At 34.4% G+C, this 20,006-nt stretch overlaps 1 protein-coding gene across 1 annotated transcript; it reads right to left on the bottom strand.

Annotated features, from left to right (window-relative positions):
• Positions 1-3,631: 3,631 nt before the first annotated feature.
• Positions 3,632-5,272, bottom strand: LOC114163556 (uncharacterized). The gene is made up of 4 exons (XM_028047862.2): positions 5,065-5,272; positions 4,593-4,935; positions 4,107-4,533; positions 3,632-3,652 (listed from the first exon to the last, which is right to left on the bottom strand). The coding sequence occupies exons 1-4, from the start codon at positions 5,270-5,272 to the stop codon at positions 3,632-3,634; spliced, it is 999 nt and encodes a 332-aa protein (XP_027903663.2).
• Positions 5,273-20,006: the final 14,734 nt, after the last annotated feature.

The raw sequence follows: 20,006 nt of genomic DNA, 5'->3' as shown, positions 1-20,006 counted from the left end.
GATCCTCCATGGAATACAAAGAAAAGGTTTATTGGAGGAAGGTGATGGGAAACGGGATGGGAAAGGAAGTGAATTTGAGCAATTCCATGTACACATATAAGAGCAATGTTTAAAAAGCATGCCACTTTTCATTAAAAAAAAATATTCAACTAACTGATTTGACCAAAGAATAATTTATTTTCTCCCCTTCTTTTTTTTTTCACCTTTCGCAAGATTCTATAAATTTATTAACAAAAAATGGGAAACAATTAATTTTGAATTTATTATACTGAATTTTTTTTTCAAGATGTGGTGTTGATGCATGTTTTATATTATGCAAAGTGACATGAAAATGCAAGATGCTACAAATTTGGAAACTACCTATACACATGCATGTGGGTGTATGTATGGTATGTACTATGCAAGGTGGCATGAAAAAAACAATGGGATGAATATTATGCATTATACATTGTGACATGAATCCAAAATGGATCCATGCCACGTGTCAAGTGAATGTAGAAATGTTATTTACCTTAAAACTATGTGCATGGTACCATGCATGGATGAAGACCAAAATATGTATGTAATGCATGTATGCGCCTCAAGAGGCCCTTATTTATACATTGATGCAAATATGACACAATTAAAAATTAACTACTTAATTCTATAAAAATGAAAAGATTTAAAACAATAAAGAAATAATGCACGCTCCCTTTGTGTCCTAGAAGGTGTAGAGAAAATCTATTTTCTGGTCTATGGGCTTTTATATGATTCTTCCAAGGATAGCTCTAAATTATTTCACAGGCCTCTAGAGCTGAAGTCAACCTCAAGACATGATCCACAACGATAGGCGACCTAACAGATGTGGCATGTCAAGAGGAAGCAAACTCTAGATGAAGTCTTCCCAATAGTCAAGTAGATCCGAGATCTAGCATAACAATCGTTGGACCTCCACTCCTTACGGCTAACTCAGGTCTGGGTATATGATGAAGGATTGACCCCAACCAAGGATGGAGGCAAATGCTTAAGAAGACTAAGCATGTTTAGAAAGGAAGTTCACTAATCCTTCATCCCTTTCATTTGTGTTTGCTATTTTTGATTCCCTAAGTTGACTTAGTTGAATCAACTTTAGTTGACTTGTTAACCTTTGACTAGGTTTGACTTGTTGACTATAGTTGACTTGACTTAAGCCAACATGCTAATCTATGTTTATTTGCTTTGTAGGTTAATTAGGAGTAAGAAAACAATGCTAGGTGGCGCATGGTGATTGGGGAGCATAAATGATGTGGAAGAGAGAGTAAAGCAAAGGCATAAAGCATAAAGTAAAAGACATGAAGCAAGTGTACCTATGTACCTTTGGTCTCCTTTGTTTTTAGCACACTTTGACCCCTTTTTGGAGACATATGAGACACATTCTTTGTCTCCTTTTGTGCTAGAACGAAATTAGCCTTGCACACACCATAGTTAGCTCTTTTGTCTCTCATTTTTGTAACCTTATTTGACCTAGTTTCTAGAAGCTAGAGTTAGGTTTTTGTAGAGACATCCTTAGGTATCTTTTATTTGCTTAAAGGCCCCTAAACTCTTCTATATAAGGGGTGCTCCTAGACATGTAAAAGGGTTGAACATTTTGAAGTGAAAACACTCTTGTGTCTCAACCATTTGTGAGAGTTTCCTCCCTAGGGAGTGAATACTTTTAAGCCTTATCTTGCATAGCAAGTGGCGGCACACATCCACTCATCTTCAAGGTTGCCATGGCTTCTAGCCTAGCCTTGTAGTGACGTGCTTCTCACATTTTTACCATTTCTTTCCATTCCATTTTATGTTTTCTTCTTCCTTTAATTGTTCTTGGTTTTCTATGGTTTATGTGCTTTCCATTTCCTTTTTGTTTTGAATCAATCTATCATCTTCTTCTCTTGAGCTTTGTGAAAGGAACCTTCACATCTAGATAGCTTGCTATCTTAATGTCCAGTGGGGATTTCACTTAGTTTTCTTAATCAACTCACACCATATTCAATCATCTTAAAAAGGAACAACATAATCCTTCATCAGTATAGGACCCCAATATTAAAATGAATGCACTAGCTTACCATGTGTAGTGTGTAAATGGAGCAACCTAAGACTACTTAAACCCACACATGCAAAATAACCAGAAAATTCCCATACAGATATAGCAATTATCTTCTACCCTAGGGTTCAATAATTTTAACAATATAATCATATGAGGACATTAAAGAGTAAACATGGCATCAAGACAAATAAAGATAGATAAATATACATGAAATAAAATAAAAGACAAGGGGAAAACAAATATATAAAAACAACATATATTTTGCACACTCAACTAATAGGATCGACTCTAAAAAATGTCCCCAGTGGAGTCGCCATCTGTCGCAACCGAGATTGCGGCGGGACGACGAAAATAATTTTAAAAAAAATAACAGAGGAGTCGCCACCATATTTTATTATGGAAAACTATAGAAAAACCTTAAAAAGAATAGTCTTCCAATCCAAATTTGGATTCGGGAGTTGGTTACATGTGGGGAAGGTATTAGCATCCCACACCGCCCGTCTTAAGACGGTTCCCTCTTTAATTAAGTGTGCAAGATAGAATTCGATGTTTAAAATATTTGTTATTCTCCAAAAATCAAACAAAATAAAAAACACATACAAAATTATTAAAGATTAAAACAAAATTATTTTTTATTTTTTTGGGCCCGACGAGGATTGTACCTCGCTCCTACGTATTTCCATTTGGAAAATCAGAGATAACGTAGTTCTTTGTAAAAACATTTTTTGTTTGATATTATTATTTTGTTTTTTTAATTTTTTAGATTTTAATATATATTTTTTTGTATTAACATCAAGAGAACCCGAGATTTTACATGATAAAAGATTTCCTTATCAAGCAAATCTGAGATTTGACATGATATTTAAAATGATTTTATAATTTTTTATTTTTATTATTATTAATTAAAAGAGAATTAAAAGCATACGCAAGGATGTTTTGATTATCAAGCAAGTCTGATACTTGACATGATATTCAATACTTTTATAAAAGAAATAATATAATTTTTTATTTTTTATATTTATTATTATTATTATTTTAGAGAATTAAAGCCTACGAAAAAAACACATTTTTAATTACCAAGATAAAAATAAAGGGAAAGAGAAAGGTTGAGCACATCTATGGCAAACCCAAAATTATCTAACATGAGAATCCCGAACACCTTTAATCATACAACGGTTCAAACGATAATATATTTGATATTACACGATAGTCATGAAAAGCATTAGGTGCAAAGAGCATTTACCTTAAGGTGACTCCGTTTTGCACGTGCTCTAGTAATAAAGAAGGAGAGGGGTTTTTCCGATTTTTTTTCTCTGTGTCTTGCATTAGAGTAATTTTGTGCATATATAGGGAAAGAATTGGTCTTATTAAATCATTGCATAATATCCACAGTATTAATTATAATTATTAACGAAATATTGCCTGTAATTACTAGAATAATATTCTCTATCACATAAAGAGCGTGATCAAATCATAACATATTATTTATATAATTGATTCTAATTATTACCAGGAATATTTTCGTCTAAATATTAAAATCATACCATTCTCTAAAAACATTATATCGGGAATATTTGCTTCTAATTAAAATAAAACATTCCCAGTCTGACAACACAAAGAGACACATAAGTGTAAATGCAAGATATTTATTCAAATTATTATAAAAATAATTGCTCCTAATATTATACGCTTCTCTAAAATCAGAAATGAATAAACGTTCTTTTCGGACATGTCATGTGAAGAGTGTATATAGCAAACAAATGGGGGTAAATATATGTAAAACATTTGGACTTATGAAAAGAGTGTTATAATAAATTAGATTCTCCTTCTCTTGTTTTTTTTTTTTTGTTTTTTTCTTTCTTTTTTTTGTTTTTTTTTTGTTTTTTTCCCATGGTAAAATTAAAGTTTAAAAAACCTATCATCAATCAAAACATATTTTTATTTTATTTTATTATTTATTATTATTATTAAATTATATATTATTTTTATTATTATATTTTTTTTTACCAAACAAATGCATTTACCCAGACGAAATTGGGTGTTGACACCTAGCACACACTGCAGAAGTCCTAACCAACCCAGATGCCTGAGTAGATACCATGAGATCAAACTGTAGTTCACACACCGACAGACCCAACTCCCGCACACAAGACTCCAACACAAAAGAGTGTGTTTCTCCAGAATCAAAAAGCACGCAACAAGACTTGCCATAAATCACACAACAACAAACGACGAGGTTACCTGAACCCACTACCTCTGACCCCGTCATCGCATAGACCCTGCTTGCTGCCTGAGGCCTGCTGCCTCCCCTCCTCTGCTGAGTTTGACTCGGAGTCTGTGATGAAGGTCGTGCCACGGTCCTCCTCAAGGTCGGACAGTCTCTGCCAAAGTGGCCCTCCCTACCACAATGGTTGAACCTGCGGAACCCAGATAGCTGCGGGCAAAAACTCTTCACATGTGGTCCTCCGTAATGATGGCACTGGATCCTGTTGGACGGGGAAGAAAAGCCTATAGACCCTGAGGCTGTGGACGAGGCCTAGCATACGACTTCTTCTTCTCTTCAACTCTTAGCCTGGACCTAGATGATCTGCTAACCCTCTGTTGTGGCTGTTGCTGGGCTTCTACCTCTACCTTCATTCGCTCCATGACTCTGGCTTTTTCCACCAAGGCCGCAAAGTCCTTGATGGAAAGTGGGGCTACCATCAAGTGAATGTCTCCTCTAAGACCATTCTCAAACTTTCTGCAACGCCACTCCTCATCGAGCGGCATGGTGTAGAAACGCCCCAGATGCTTGAACCTCTCGGCGTACTCGCCCACTGACTTGTCCCCCTGTGTCAGCTGGAGGAACTCCACCTCCTTTGCGTATCTCACGCTGTTTGGGAAGTATTCTGAAAGAAACCTCCTCTAGAAGGCCTCCTATGTGATCTCCTCATGCCTTTCTTCCATAACCAGCCTCATGCTGGCCCACCAATGCTCAACCTCTCATGTGAGCATGTAGATAGTGAAAGCAAGCCTACTCTCATTGGGGCATCTCTTGGCATCAAAGATGTGCTCCATATCCTTCATCCACTGGTTTGCATGGTCAGGTCTCGCCTTGCCATCAAACTTGGCAGGTTGGTGCTTCAAGAAATCTTCCAAACTCCATTCAAGGGGTGGAGGTTGGGGACGAGGACCATACATCGGAGCACCAGTTGCATTCTCCCCTAACTGGCAGAGAGCATCCATGTGCTACCTCTGGGCAGCCTTAGAAGCCTGCCTCGCAGCCTTCATCTGTAGCCTCAGAAGCCTACCTCGCAGCCTCAGAAGCCTGCCTCGTAGCCTCCTCTTGGCGTTTCATAGGCGCCTAATGTTGTTGCAACATAGCGTTGCTCTGTTGCGTCAAGGCTACAATCATAGCCTCGATTGCCCTAGCAAGGTCTTGCTTGTCGCCCTGTGGGGGTGCATGAGGAGCTATACGAGGGGGTGCCATACCACTAGACACACAGAATGAACCATTAGAAACTTGGTTAGACTAGAAACTCATCTAAACACGACAAGAAAGGCACAACGAAAGCTAAGCAAACACATAGCCCACAGAAACTAAGGAACGAAGGCTCTGATACCATAAAAATGTGACATCCCATTTAAATAGATCAAATCTACTAAATAAAAACATCGCATAATTATAGAAATGCAAGAGCAATCCGATGAACAGTGCACATAAGAAAATCCACTATTACAATCATCCAAGAGAGTACTTTTAAAGGAGACTTAGGCACACTACAATGCCATGGACATAACAGGATCCAAAAGTTTAACAGTTTTGCCAAAGATATACTCCTAGGGCAAGGAATTACAATAGGCACTAAGGCCACAAAACCACTCCAGAGAGTCACATACAAAACTCCCACTAGATCACGCCGCTGCAACCATCAAGCCTATCTCCCGCATTATTCCCATCTGCTCCCACAATAATGTGATCATCGCAAAAGACAAAATAGGACAAGAACATACATAAAAATGAAAGGGTAAGCTAGTGTAATTTAAATTTATCATAGTATAACAGACAACTGCTTAAACAGTCCAAGCATGCAACACAGTAGGCATAGAGAATCATGTTATAGCAAACAAGCAGGACACTATGACTCAATTATCCGGATAAATATACTTGGATCGGATTCACTGGATGCTTGCACTTGTGGTGGCCTATACTGCTCTGCAGAGCCATTGCCAATGGGTTTCACCCTACCACACACAAGGTTAACCTTCAAGCATCTAAGGCCATTATCCTGCCAAAGACTAGGGCCTCCCGCCACTCTCACCACTTGGATCAGTTTGCTCTACCTGAGACTTACTGACCCATTAGAGTTTCAAGATGCGGTCCTTACTTGAATCCTTATCCTAATATATATACACTACACGCCACCATGAGAGCTCCCCACGAGACTCATGGAATTACGCCTATCTCACACCAAATTCATGTTTCATGCCTTATACACCACCTTTATCTCAAACATCCAATTCTCATGCAAGGTCTCAACCATACAACCCAAAATCCATGTGCTACTCATGCCAACATAACAATTTCAGTTCATATGAATCAAACAACCATACCTATATATATACTTCATGGTTTAAAGAGGCAACTTAAGCCAATCATGCAATAAATCACCCAAGCATACAAGGGAACAATGTTAGAACACAATTCAGCACCAGCCTTGCTCATGCTAGGAGCCCTCACTCAAGCGAGGGAAGTTGCCTCGCTTAAGCTACAGGCTCTCGCTTAGGCGAGACTACAACAGTGGCCCTTGTGAGATTTCACGAGCTCTCGCTTAAGCGAGTCCATCTCGCTTGAGCGAGACGGGGTGTCGCTGAAAACGCAAATGGGCCACCTGGGCGAGCACTCGAGGCAGAACCTTAGGCGAGCCTTTGATATTCTCGCCTAGGCGAGACGAGCTCGCTTGGGCGAGAATGTCACTTCTCCCCCACTGTTCCACGCATGCAAGGCAGAAAAACCACACAAAGTAACATCCAGACTATCAGCCAACCATCTACACATGATTAATATACCATTCAAGAACCCAAAACACAGAACAACCCTCAAACATACAAAAATCGCTTTAGAACCTAAAAACCTAGCTTCCCTTACCTTTTTAGGCACAAGAGAAGGGAGCAGTAACTCAGAGAATGTAACCCAGGCACAACAGCTCCACCAGCTAAGATATTGAGCTGAAATAGAAACCCTAGGACCCAAAACGAGTATAAGAGGATGAACTCTAACGCAACTAAAGCGCCCAACTAGAAAGGGAAAGAAAGGCTATGGCAGACATGAGGAGTAACTTACTTGGAGACAAAACCACTATATCTAGCTCGAAGATGAAACAATCTATGGGCCCTAGCAGAGCTTTATCTGGAGTCTTGGGTGTTTGAGAGAGGGAGACAACTTCTGAAAAAGGAGACAAGTGGAATAGTGAGTAGGTGGAAGGGGGTATTGGGGGTCCCTTTCTAGGCTAGCCTTGGGCCTACAACAAGACCAGGCCCAACAAATTATAAGCTGGAAAAAGGGGGCTCACATATCATTTCATTTAAATTTTTATTTTTTATTACTTGAAAATAATTTGTAATTTTATTCATAATTAAGAAAATATTATAGAATAAAATATTATTATAATAATGATTGTGGTAATCATAATATATAAAACTTATTCATAAAATAAAATAAAAAATACCAAATTGGATGTATCATTTAATTTAATTTTTCAATGTTTATTACTTGACGTTATTGCATTACATTGATTTAATTTTATGTTCTAGTTATATCTTTTATCTTTTTACATCTTTAAAAGAATAACTTGTTATATCTTGAAAGAAAAAGAAAATCTTTTATCTTAAAAACATAATTTGATAAGTTTTAAATGATTTTTAATTGAAATCTTGTGCTATAGAAAAAAAAAGTTAATAAAATATTACTAAAGTATCATTTTCTAAAATTTAAAAAAATAGAATTAACTAAAAAGCTTATAGTATAATAATATTTCAAAAATGAGAAATATTTAAAAATAGATAAATATTTTAAGCTAAAAAATAAAAATAAAAAAGTTACTTTTTTTTATTTTATTGCATAAAAATTTTAATTGTTTTAATTGAATTCTTGTGATATAGAAAGAAGATAAGAAAAAATATTAATAATATCAAGTTTTCTAAAAATCTCAAGGGAGAAATATTAAAAAAAGAGAAAATTTAAAAATCTTATAATAGAATTATATTAAAAAATGAGAAAAAATTAAAAAATACAGAAGCATTTTCAAAGTATTTTAAATTCAAAATAAAAAAAAAGTATCTTTTTTAATTGTTTTGATAAAATTTTTTAGTTTCATAATTGAAATATAATATAATAAAAATAAGATAATGAAGTATTAGTAATATTATCATTGTCCAAAAAATAAAAAATATAATTATATAGAAACATTGAGAAATATTCAACCATAAATACATATTTAAAAAATCATTTTAAATTAGAAATAGAAAAGATTATTATTTTTTATGAAATTTGATAACATTTTAAGTTTTCTAATTGAAATATTGTACTACAAAAAAGTCCTAATTACTTATGACTAACCAATTATTTAAAAGCAACCACTCTAGAGGTGGTTAAGCGTATATATTAGTTTTTAAAATGCTATATTTGATTTGTTCATTATTAGGCTACGTCAATAATTTTTTAACCTAGTTGTACTTCAATTGTGGTAAGTTAGATTATAACACATTATTTTCAATTGTTTAAAAAGAAGAACAAAAGTGGTGTATCATTTCATTTAAATTTTTATTTTTTATTACTTAAAAATAATTTGTAATTTTATTGATCATTAAGAAAATATTATTGAATAAAATATTATTATAATAATGGTTGTGGTAATCATAATATATAAAACTTATTCATAAAATAAAATAAAAAATACCAAATTGGATGTATCATTTAATTTAATTTTTCTATGTTTATTAGTTGACGTTATTGCATTACATTGATTGAATTTTATGTTCTAGTTATATCTTTTAACTTTTTACATCTTTAAAAGAATAACTTGTTCTATCTTGAAAGAAAAAGAAAATATTTTATCTTAAAAACATAATTTGATAAGTTTTAAATGATTTTTGATTGAAATCTTGTGCTATAGAAAGAAAAAAAAAGTTAATAAAATATTACTAAAATATCATTTTCTAAAATTTAAAAAATGGAATTAACTAAAAAGCTTATAGTATAATTATATTTCAAAAATGAGAAATATTTAAAACTAGATAAATATTTAAAAAATAAAAATAACAAAGTTACTTTTTTATTTTATTGGATAAAAATTTAAATTCTTTTAATTGAAATCTTGTGATATAGAAGGAAGATAAGAAAAAATATTAATAAATCAAAGTTTTCTAAAAATCTTAAGGGAGAAATATTAAAAAAATAGAAAATTTAAAAATCATACAATAGAATTATATTAAAAATTGAGAAAAAATTAAAAAACTACATAAACATTTTCAAAGTATTTTAAATTCAAAATAAAGAAAAAGTATCTTTTTTAATTGTTTTGATAAATTCTTTTAGTTTCATAATTGAAATATAATATAATAATAAAAATAAGATAATGAAATATTAGTAAAATTATTATTGTCTAAAAAATAAAAAATATAAATATATAGAAACATTGAGAAATATTCAACCATAAATACATATTTAAAAAAGCAATTTAAATTCAAAATAGAAAAGATTATTATTTTTTATTAAATTTGATAACATTTTAAGTTTTCTAATTGAAATATTGTACTACATGAAAGTCCTAATTACTTATGACTGACAAATTATTTAAAAGAAATTACTGTAGAGCTGGTTAAGCGTATATATTAGTTTTTAAAATGCTATATTTGATTTGTTCATTGTTAGGCTACACCAATAATTTTTTAACCTAATTTTACTTCAATTGTGGTAAGTTAGATTATAACACATTCTTTTCAATTGTTAAAAAAGAAGAACAAAGTGGTGTATCATGTGATATCCCATTTAAATAGATCAAATCTACTAAATAAAAATATCGCATAATTATAGAAATGCAAGAGCAATTAGATGAACAGTGCACATAAGAAAATCCACTATTACAATCATCGAAGAGAGTACTTTTATAGGAGACTTAGGCACACTATAATGCCATGGACTTAAAAGGATCCAAAACTTTAATAGTTTTGCCAAAGATGTACTCCTAGAGCAATGAATTACAATAGGCGCTAAGGCCACAAAACCACTCCTGAGAGTCACATACAACACTCCCACCAGACCGCGCGCTGCCACCATCAGGCCTATCTCCCGCATTATTGCCATCTGCTCCCACCAATAAGGTGATCATCGCAAAAACAAAATAGGACAAGAACAAACATAAAAATGAAAGGGTAAGCTAGTGTAATTTAAATTTATCATTGTATAACAGACAAGTGCTTAAACAGTCCAAGCATGCAACACAGTAGGCACAGAGAATCATGTTATAGCAAACAAGCAGGACACTATGACCCAATTATCCGAATAAATATACTAGGATCGGATTCACTAGACGCTTGCACTTGTGGTGGCCTCTACTGCTCTGCAAAGCCATTGCGAATGGGTTTCACCCTACCACACACAAGGTTAGCCTTCAAGCATCTAATGCTATTATCCTGCCAAAGACTAAGGTCTCCCGCCACTCTCACCACTTGGGTCAGTTTGCTCTACCTGAGACTCACTGACCCATTAGAGTTTTGAGATGCGGTTCATACTTGAATCCTTATCCTAATATATATACACTACACGCCACCATGAGAGCTCCCCACGAGACTCATGGAATTACGCCTATCTCACACCAAATTCATGTTTCATGCCTTATACACCACCTTTATCTCAAACATCCAATTCTCATGCAAGATCTCAACCATACAACCCAAAATCCATGTGCTAGTCATGCCAACATACCAATATCAGTTCATATGAATTAAACAACCATACCTATATACATACTTCATGGTTTAAAGAGGCAACTTAAGCCAATCATGCAATAAATCACCCAAGCATACAAGGGAACATTGTTAGAACACAATTCAGCACCAACCTCGCTCAAGCTAGGAGCCCTCACTCAGGCGAGGAAGTTGCCTCGCTTAAGCTACAGGCTCTCGCTTAGGCGAGACTGCAACAATGGCCCCTATGAGATTTCACGAGCTCTCGCTTAGGCGATTGTTGGCAAAAAGAAGGAAGTCTAGTGATTTTGAATGATGATCAAGCACTAATGAAGACAAAGTGTTTAATTATGCAAATGTTATCTTGTAAAATAAAATAAGTGTATTGTAGAATAGTTTAATTAAACTTAGAGTCAACAACATTGCATTCGTCTCTCTAAAAGGTTTCTTATTTGTAGAAGAACTACAGTGATAATCGATTATCACTATTGATAATCGATTATCTGTACAGAACTTGTATTTTTCGAAAACCTACTAGAATAATCGATTATCTCCTGAAATAATCGATTATCCTGTTCAAAATTTGCTTTTCAGGAAACCTACTGGAATAATCGATTATCCTTAGTGATAATCGATTATCCTTGGCAGTTGGAACCTAACGATTCAGTTTTTAACCTAATTTTCAAAAACCTACTGGAATAATCGATTATCCTTAGTGATAATCGATTATCCTTGGCAGTTGGAACATAACGATTTAATTTTTAACTTAATTTTCGAAAACTCTATTTAAGGAACTGCAGTTCAACTTCAAACATACTGATGAAGGATTACCTTGTTCCTTTTTAAGATTACTGAATATGGTGTGAGTTGATTAAGAAAGCTAAGTAAAATCCCCACTGGACATTAAGATAGTAAGCTATCTAGATGTGAAGGTTCCTTTCACAAAGCTCAAGAGAAGAAGATGATGGATTGATTCAAAACAAAACAGGAAATGGAAAGCACATAAACCATAGAAAACCAAGAATAATTAAAGGAAGAAGACAACATAAAATGGTAAGAAATGTGACAAGCACGTCACTACAAGGCTAGGCTAGAAGCCATGGCAACCTTGAAGATGAGTGGATGTGTGCCGCCACTTGCTATGCAAGATAAGGCTTAAAAGTATTCACTCCCAAGGCAGGAAACTCTCACAAATGGTTGAGACACAAGAGTTTTTTTACTTCAAAATGTTCAACCCTTTTACATGTCTAGGAGCACCCCTTATATAGAAGAGTTTAGGGGCCTCTGAGCAAATAAAAGATACCTAAGGATGTCTCTACAAAAACCTAACCCTAACTTCTAGAAACTAGGTCAAATAAGGTTACAAAATTGAGAGACAAAAGAGCTAACTATGGTGTGTGCAAGGCTAATTTCGTTCTAGCATAAAAAGAGACAAAGAATGTGTCTCATATGTCTCCAAAAAGGGGTCAAAGTGTGCTAAAAACAAAGGAGACCAAAGGTACATAGGTAGACTTGCTTCATGCCTTTTACTTTATGCTTTATGCCTTTGCTTTACTCTCTCCTCCACATCATTTATGATCCCCAATCACCATGCGCCACCTAGCATTGCTTTCTTACTCCTAATTAACCTACAAAGCAAATAAACATAGATTAGCATGTTGGCTTAAGTCAAGTCAACTATAGTCAACAAGTCAAACGTAGTCAAAGGTCAACAAGTCAACTAAAGTTGATTCAACTAAGTCAACTTAGGGAATCAAAAATAACAAACACAAATGAAAAGGATGAAGGATTAGTGAACTTCCTTTCTAAACATGCTTAGTCTTCTTAAGCATGTGCCTCCATCCTTGGTTGGGGTCAATCCTTCATCACATACCTTTTTAAGATTCAGAGTTCTTTGGCTGTGACTGCAAAGTGTTGCTCTGTAAGATTCTTAAAGAAAGCTTTGAAAAACCTAGTGTGAGTGAGTGATAACTTTTTCTAAGTGAGTTCTTAGAAGATTTAGTGTTGTGTTGTTGCTAGAAAAGTTGGTCATCCTCTGTGAGATTTAGGGGGAGTTTTGTTCATCTCTTGTGGTTGTTCAAGAGAGGTGTTTTCTAATCTTTACTCTTATATAATTTGTTGTAATTTGATTATTATAGTGATTGAGTTAATCTCCTTGTTTAAGAGATTAACAACTGGACGTAGGGTCTTTTGATCCGAACCAGTATAAATATCAGTGTGCATCTTCTTCCCTTAAACTCCTTATTTATCTACACTTGCATTTAAAGTAACTATTATTTTAAGTTAATTAATTAAATTTTGAGAAAAATTTTAAAACTTGTCAAGTTTTTTAAAAATCCAATTCACCCCCCCTCTTGATTTTTGACCATTGTTTAGTCATTCCGTTGCGCGATACCAACAATTGGTATTAGAGCCTGGTTTGATAGTTATTCAAATTCTTCGAAAATGGTAGGGCCAAACCAAACATTTGCTGAAGGTGCGTCTATCAGTAGACCTCCACTTTTCACGAGTGAAAACTATCCTTTCTAGAAAGTCAGAATGCAAATATTTTTAGAATCAGTTGATAGGGGTATTTGGGATGCTGTTTTGAATGGACCATTTGTGCCTGTTAACGTTGTTAATGAAGTGCAGTAACCAAAGCCTTTTGCTCAATGGACTGCTGATGAAAGCAGGCGAGGTCAATATGACGTTTAAGCAGAAACATTATATCATCTGCTCTAACTCTTGATGAGTTCTACAAAATTTTTGTCTGCACCAGTGCATGCGAGATGTCGGAAATCCTTCGAGTGACTCATGAAGGAACTGACGATGTCAAACGGGCTAGAAAGAACTCCTTGATACAGGAATATGAGATGTTTCGAATGCAGCAGGGAGAAACCATCTACGATGTGCAGAAGCGGTTCACACACATTGTCAACCATCTCAATCGGCTAGGTAAAACCTTTGATACTGATGAAATTAACATAAAAATTCTTAAATATTTGAATAGGACTTGGCAGCCAAAGGTGACGGCTATCACGGAGTCACAAAATCTTGCAACAATGACCATGGCGGCTCTGTTTGGAAAACTGAGAGAGCACGAGCTTGAGCTGGGAAGAATGAATGATGAAGAAGATCAAGGAAGAAAGAAGAATATTGCATTCAAAACTGAGGTTGTCAAAGGCAAGAAGCAAAAAGAGGAAGAAGATTCTAATGATGATGAGAATCTCAGTCTCATGATAAAGAAGTTCACAAAGTTCATGAAGTCCAAAGGAAGAAATCAATTCAAGAGTAATAAGAAGGAGAATCAAGGAAGCTCCTCAAACTTTAAATCCTATGGATGTGGAAAAACTGGTCATGTAAAAGCAGACTGCCCAAATTCAAAAAGGAGTGATGAAAAGAAAAGCAAGAAATATTATAAGAAAAAGGCATACATAGCGTGGGAAGATAATGCCTCAAGTTCATCCAACTCTGAAGGATCTGATGAGGAAGAAGCAAACTTTTGCTTAATGGCCAATAGTGATCACTCTGACAGTGAGGTAAGCTCCTCTGACAATGAAAATGATTATGATTCTCTTTATGATGCTTTTCAAGAATTGCTTGCTAAATCTAGTAAACTAGATATTGCTCACAAAAAATTAAAAAAAAGGGATTTTAAAGAGTTACAAGACAATCTTGAAAAATCTCTTGAAGAAGAAAATGTTTTGAAAAATAAAATCTTAAGTTTAGAAAATAGAGAAATTGAGGCAGTTGAATGTGAATCTTGCAAAAGCTATATGTTTGAGTTAATGATTTTAGAAAAATAACTTAAAGATGCTTTAGAAAATAAATCTTTTGAAAAACATGTTTTTGAGAAGAAGAATCTAAGTAGAAACAAATATGTTCCTAAAAATAAAATTAAAAGGACTCGCAGAGCGTGGGTAGCAAAAGGAACTGCTCACTATAAAAATAATTGTTTAGCTACTTGTTTTTATTGCATGAAAAAGGGGCATACATCAAATAAATGCAATATTAAACATTATGATGTTCCAAATGGGAAGTATACTTGGATGCCTATTGCTAAATAATTCTTATATCTCTCTAACCCCAAGGACCCAATAAAGTTAATGGGGACCTAAAGAAATTATTTTTTCTTATTTTTTAGTTAACTTCCAAAGCCAGAAAATCAATGTGGTACCTTGACAGTGGATGCTCAAGACACATGACGGGTGATAAAAGGAAGATCAAGAATCTTAAAAGAAAGGATCAAGGATTTGTTACATATGGAGATAACAACAAAGGGAAAATAATTGGAATTGGAGATGTTGGTGGAGGGGATACCTTGGAGATCAAGGATGTGCTACTTGTAGAAGGACTGAAGCACAATCTCCTCAGTATTAGTCAACTATGCGACAAAGGTCTCAAAGTTATCTTTGAAAGTGATTACTGCACTATCCACCAAAAGGATTCTAAGGAAATTGCTCTGAAAGGTATGAGACACACCAATATCTATTTAATTGATCTTGATTATGCATCATCTAGTGATATAACATGTCTCGTTGCAAAAGAAGAAAATCCTTGGTTGTGGCATAAAAGGGCTGCTCATATTCACATGAAACAGTTGAATAAGTTGATTTCTAAGGATTTAGTAATTGGTTTACCAAAAATAAAATTTGAAAAAGATAAAATATGTGCTGCTTGTCAAAAAGGAAAACAAGTAAGATCATCCTTTCATTCAAAAAATATTTTATCTACTTCAAAGCCTTTAGAGCTTTTGTATATGGATTTATTTGGTCCCTCTAGGATTAAGAGTTATGGAGGAAATTATTATGCTCTTGCTATTGTGGATGACTACTCTAGGTTTACTTGGACCTTCTTTCTTACCTTAAAAAGTGAAGCCTTTAAAGCATTTAAAAAATTTGCAAAATTAGTTCAAAATGAAAAGGATTTGAAAATTCAGATTATAAGAAGTGATCATGGTGGGGAATTTCAAAATGAGTCATTTGAAAAATTTTATGATAAAAATGGAATTTTGCATAATTTCTCTGCACCTAGGACACCTCAACAGAATGGAGTTGTAGAGAGGAAAAATAAATCCTTAAAGGAAAACTAGCTAGAATAATGCTAAATGAATATAATGTTCCTAAATATTTATGGGCTGATGTTGTGAGTACTGCATGTTATGTTTTAAATAGAATGCTTATTAGGCCTATTTTAAAAATTACTCCTTATGAATTATTTAAAGGTAGAAAGCCAAATATTGCTCATCTTAAAATTTTTGGATGCACATGTTTTGTTTTAAATAATGGAAAAGAAAATTTAGGAAAATTTGATTCTAAAGCTGATGAGGCAATATTTCTAGGATATTCTCTTACTAGTAAAGCATATAGAGTCTTTAATCGAAGAACTTTGAATGTTAAAGAATCCATGCATGTTGTCTTTGATGAAGTTGTAGACCTTGAGGTGAATTCTCTTGAGTCAAATAAGCAAATTACAGGTGATGAAGAATATATTCAGGAGGCCCTTGATGAGATGTATTTAAATGAGAATCCACCTTCTCAATCTGAAGATCTTGAAAAATGCTGGAAGTCACCAAGAGGACTATCTCTAGACAACATCATTGGTGATATTTCAAAAGGGGTAATCACTAGAAATATGAATAATTTATGTATGAATGTTGCTTTTGTTTCACAGATTGAACCAAAAAATGTTTAAGAAGCTCTTCAAGATGATCAATGGTGCATTGCAATGCAAGAGTAGCTCAATCAATTTGAAAGAAATAAAGTATGGGAGTTTATTCCAAGAAATGAATCACTTCAAGTGATTGGGACAAGATGGGTTTTCAGAAATAAGATGTATGAAGATGAAAATATTACTAAGAACAAAGCTAGGCTTGTGGCAAAGGGATATCGACAAGAAGAAGGTATAGACTATGATGAAACATATGCCCCTGTTGCAAGGTTAGAAGCTATACGCTTACTTCTTGCTTATGCCTCTATTATGAAATTTAAATTATATCAAATGGATGTCAAAAGTGCTTTTCTAAATGGTTTTATCAAAGAAGATGTGTACGTTGAACAACCTCCTGGTTTTGAGGATTATAAATTTCCAAATCATATTTATAAATTGAAAAAGGCACTTTATGGTTTAAAACAAGCACTTAGATCTTGGTATGAACGCTTAAGCACATTTTTGCTCAAAAATGATTTTGAAAGAGGTAAAATAGACTCAACTTTGTTTATTAAAAGAGTAGGTGAACACATTTTATTGGTTCAAGTGTATGTTGATGATATAATTTTTGGATCAACTAATAAATCTCTATGTGAAGGTTTTGCAAGCAGAATGCAGGGTGAGTTTGAAATGTCAATGATGCGAGAATTAAACTTCTTCCTTGGTTTGCAAATTAAACAAATGGATGAAGGGACATTCATATCTCAATCTAAATATTGTAAGGAAATACTGAAAACATTTGAAATGGACAATGCTAAAGCAGTAAGTACTCCTATGGCAACTTCCTACTATTTGGATAAAGATGAATCAGGTATTAAGGTAAATCAAACCATGTTTAGAGGTATGATAGGATCTCTTTTATATCTTACTGCAAGTAGACCTGATATTATGCAATCTGTATGTGTTTGTGCTAGATATCAAGCTAGTCCTAAGGAATCACATCTTATAGCAGTAAAAATAATCCTAAAATATCTTAAAGGAACTATATCTTTTGGACTTTGGTATCCTTCTAGGGCATCACTTAGTTTAATAGGGTACTCTGATGCTGATTATGGTGGCTATAAAATAGATAGAAAAAGTACCAGTGGTACTTGTCACCTCTTAGGAAGCTCATTAGTTTCTTGGCACTCCAAAAAACAAGCTTGTGTGGCTTTGTCAACTACAGAGGCCGAATACATTGTTGCTGGCAATTGTTGTGCCTAAATCCTATGGATGAAGCAACAATTAGAGGATTACAGTATCTATCTAAATCATATACCTCTAAAATGTGACAATACTAGTGCCATAAACTTAACTAAGAATCCCATAATGCATTCTAGGACAAAACACATAGAAATTAGACACCACTTCTTAAGGGATCACATAAGTAAAGGCAATTATGTGATAGACTATGTAGACACCAAGCATCAATTGGCAGACATCTTTACAAAGCCTTTAGCCAAAAACAGATTTTATGAGCTTATAAGAGATTTAGGAATATTAAAAGTCTCTTGAAAGAGCAATGACCTTCACTTTTCATATTTTCGTAAAACAGCGCTCAATAATCAATTATCACTCATGATAATCGATTATCTTCTCCCAAAATAAGTTCTAAATTCCTGGAATAATCGATTATCAAGCAGGATAATCGATTATCATGACCCTGATCAAAATACTCAAAATCGTTCTGGAATAATCGATTATTACTTGCAATAATTGATTATTTGCTCATACCAATAATTTCTGGAATTCATATTATGAAACAATAATCGATTATCACTCAGGATAATCGATTATTGCACGACGTTATGTAAAAATTTTCGAAAAAATAGTCGTTGTAACGGCTAGATTTCCTTTGATTTTTGCATTTTAGCCATTGGGAGCCTACTCTTTATAAATTAAGAGTCCCAATTTCAACTATTCATGCTGAAACGAACTCCTCTCATCATTTGCCCTCTTTTTCTTTTAAAACAACCCTAAAGACTCCTTCAGTGTCATCTTTTGCTCTTAACAATAAGTGCCATGGCAGAATCATCTCGCAGAAAGATCCCAACACGTAGACGAACTGCTCCATGTCCAACTCAACCTTCCATCAGATCCGCATCCATTGAAGGTTGGATCTCTGACGAAGATCAAAGGGATGAATTCATTAAGATTTGGAAAAACAAAGCACTCATCTCTCCCAAGTACATCACTACTCGAAAATTCACAGCTGCAGGTTTTAGGTTTCCTGCTCTCTTTAATTTTCAAGGCATCAGACCATTTGTGGAAATGCAAGCAAACTACTATCCTAATCTTGTACGAGTTTTCAACTACAATCTCAAGATCAGAGGTGAAGTTGCTTTATCAAAGGTGAAAGGAGTGGACATTATCATCAATAATGATATTTAGGAAAATGTGGCGAAATTTCCCATCAATGATGTTGCAGAATCAATTCTCAATGGGATTGATGGCTTCAATCGAATCCTGGCCTATCAATCTTTCTTACGCAATCCAGCACAGGATGTTGGGAGACAATTATTGGCTAGAGGACTAAAAATGGATGAAAGACTCATCCATTACTTAATTGTCTAGATTTTGTGTCCTAGAGGAACCAATCATGCTCAATGCTCAGAGGCTGACCTTCTCATAATGTATGGGATTCTCAATCGTGTTTCGATAAAATGGTCTAGTTTAATCCTTGACACTATGCTCAAAGCAAAGAGGTACCCACAATATCCTCTCCCATATTCCCTCTTAATTTTTAGGATTTGCGAATACAAGGGAGTTGACACCACTGGGGAGCTTTGTCAAAGTACCCTACGTGCAAATGAAATTGCTGAAAGTTCTCTCAAACAGCTAAAGTTGTTCCTCTTGGTGATACCTATGTCCATAGAGATGATATGCCCAACTATGACACTGAAGATGAAGAACTTCCTTCTACTGATCCCATACCTCCTGCTACATAAAATGTTGGCTCTTCAAGTGGTGCTGGCTCATCTTTCTCTATAGAAGACAACATAGCCAACATGAACAAACGACTAGAAGAATTATTTCTTCTGTCTAACTCTCATCATGAAGAAGTTGTCGAGCTAATTAGGGGGATTGATACTAGAATTTCCCATTTAGAACATAGGTTTGATGAGGAATTCACTCATGATGATGACATGAGTGCAGAATTTTAGGGGGAGGATTTCTTACATATGTTTTACCACTGCCTGTAGTCTCTTTTAATTTATGAATCAATGAATGATTAAGTATTTTATCTCCTACTGTGTGCCCTCAAGCATTATTTTATTTAGGGGGAGCTCTACCCTTTTCTCATATGATCAAAAAGAGGGAAAATAAGTTTAAATGATAAAGACAC

This window comes from Vigna unguiculata, chromosome 9 (assembly GCF_037176805.1).
Source record: "Vigna unguiculata cultivar grain cowpea cultivar isolate G323 ecotype 2 chromosome 9, ASM3717680v1, whole genome shotgun sequence".
Lineage (NCBI taxonomy): Eukaryota > Viridiplantae > Streptophyta > Magnoliopsida > Fabales > Fabaceae > Vigna > Vigna unguiculata.
Note: the sequence above shows the minus strand (reverse complement) of the source record. Positions and strands in the feature narration are given on the sequence as shown.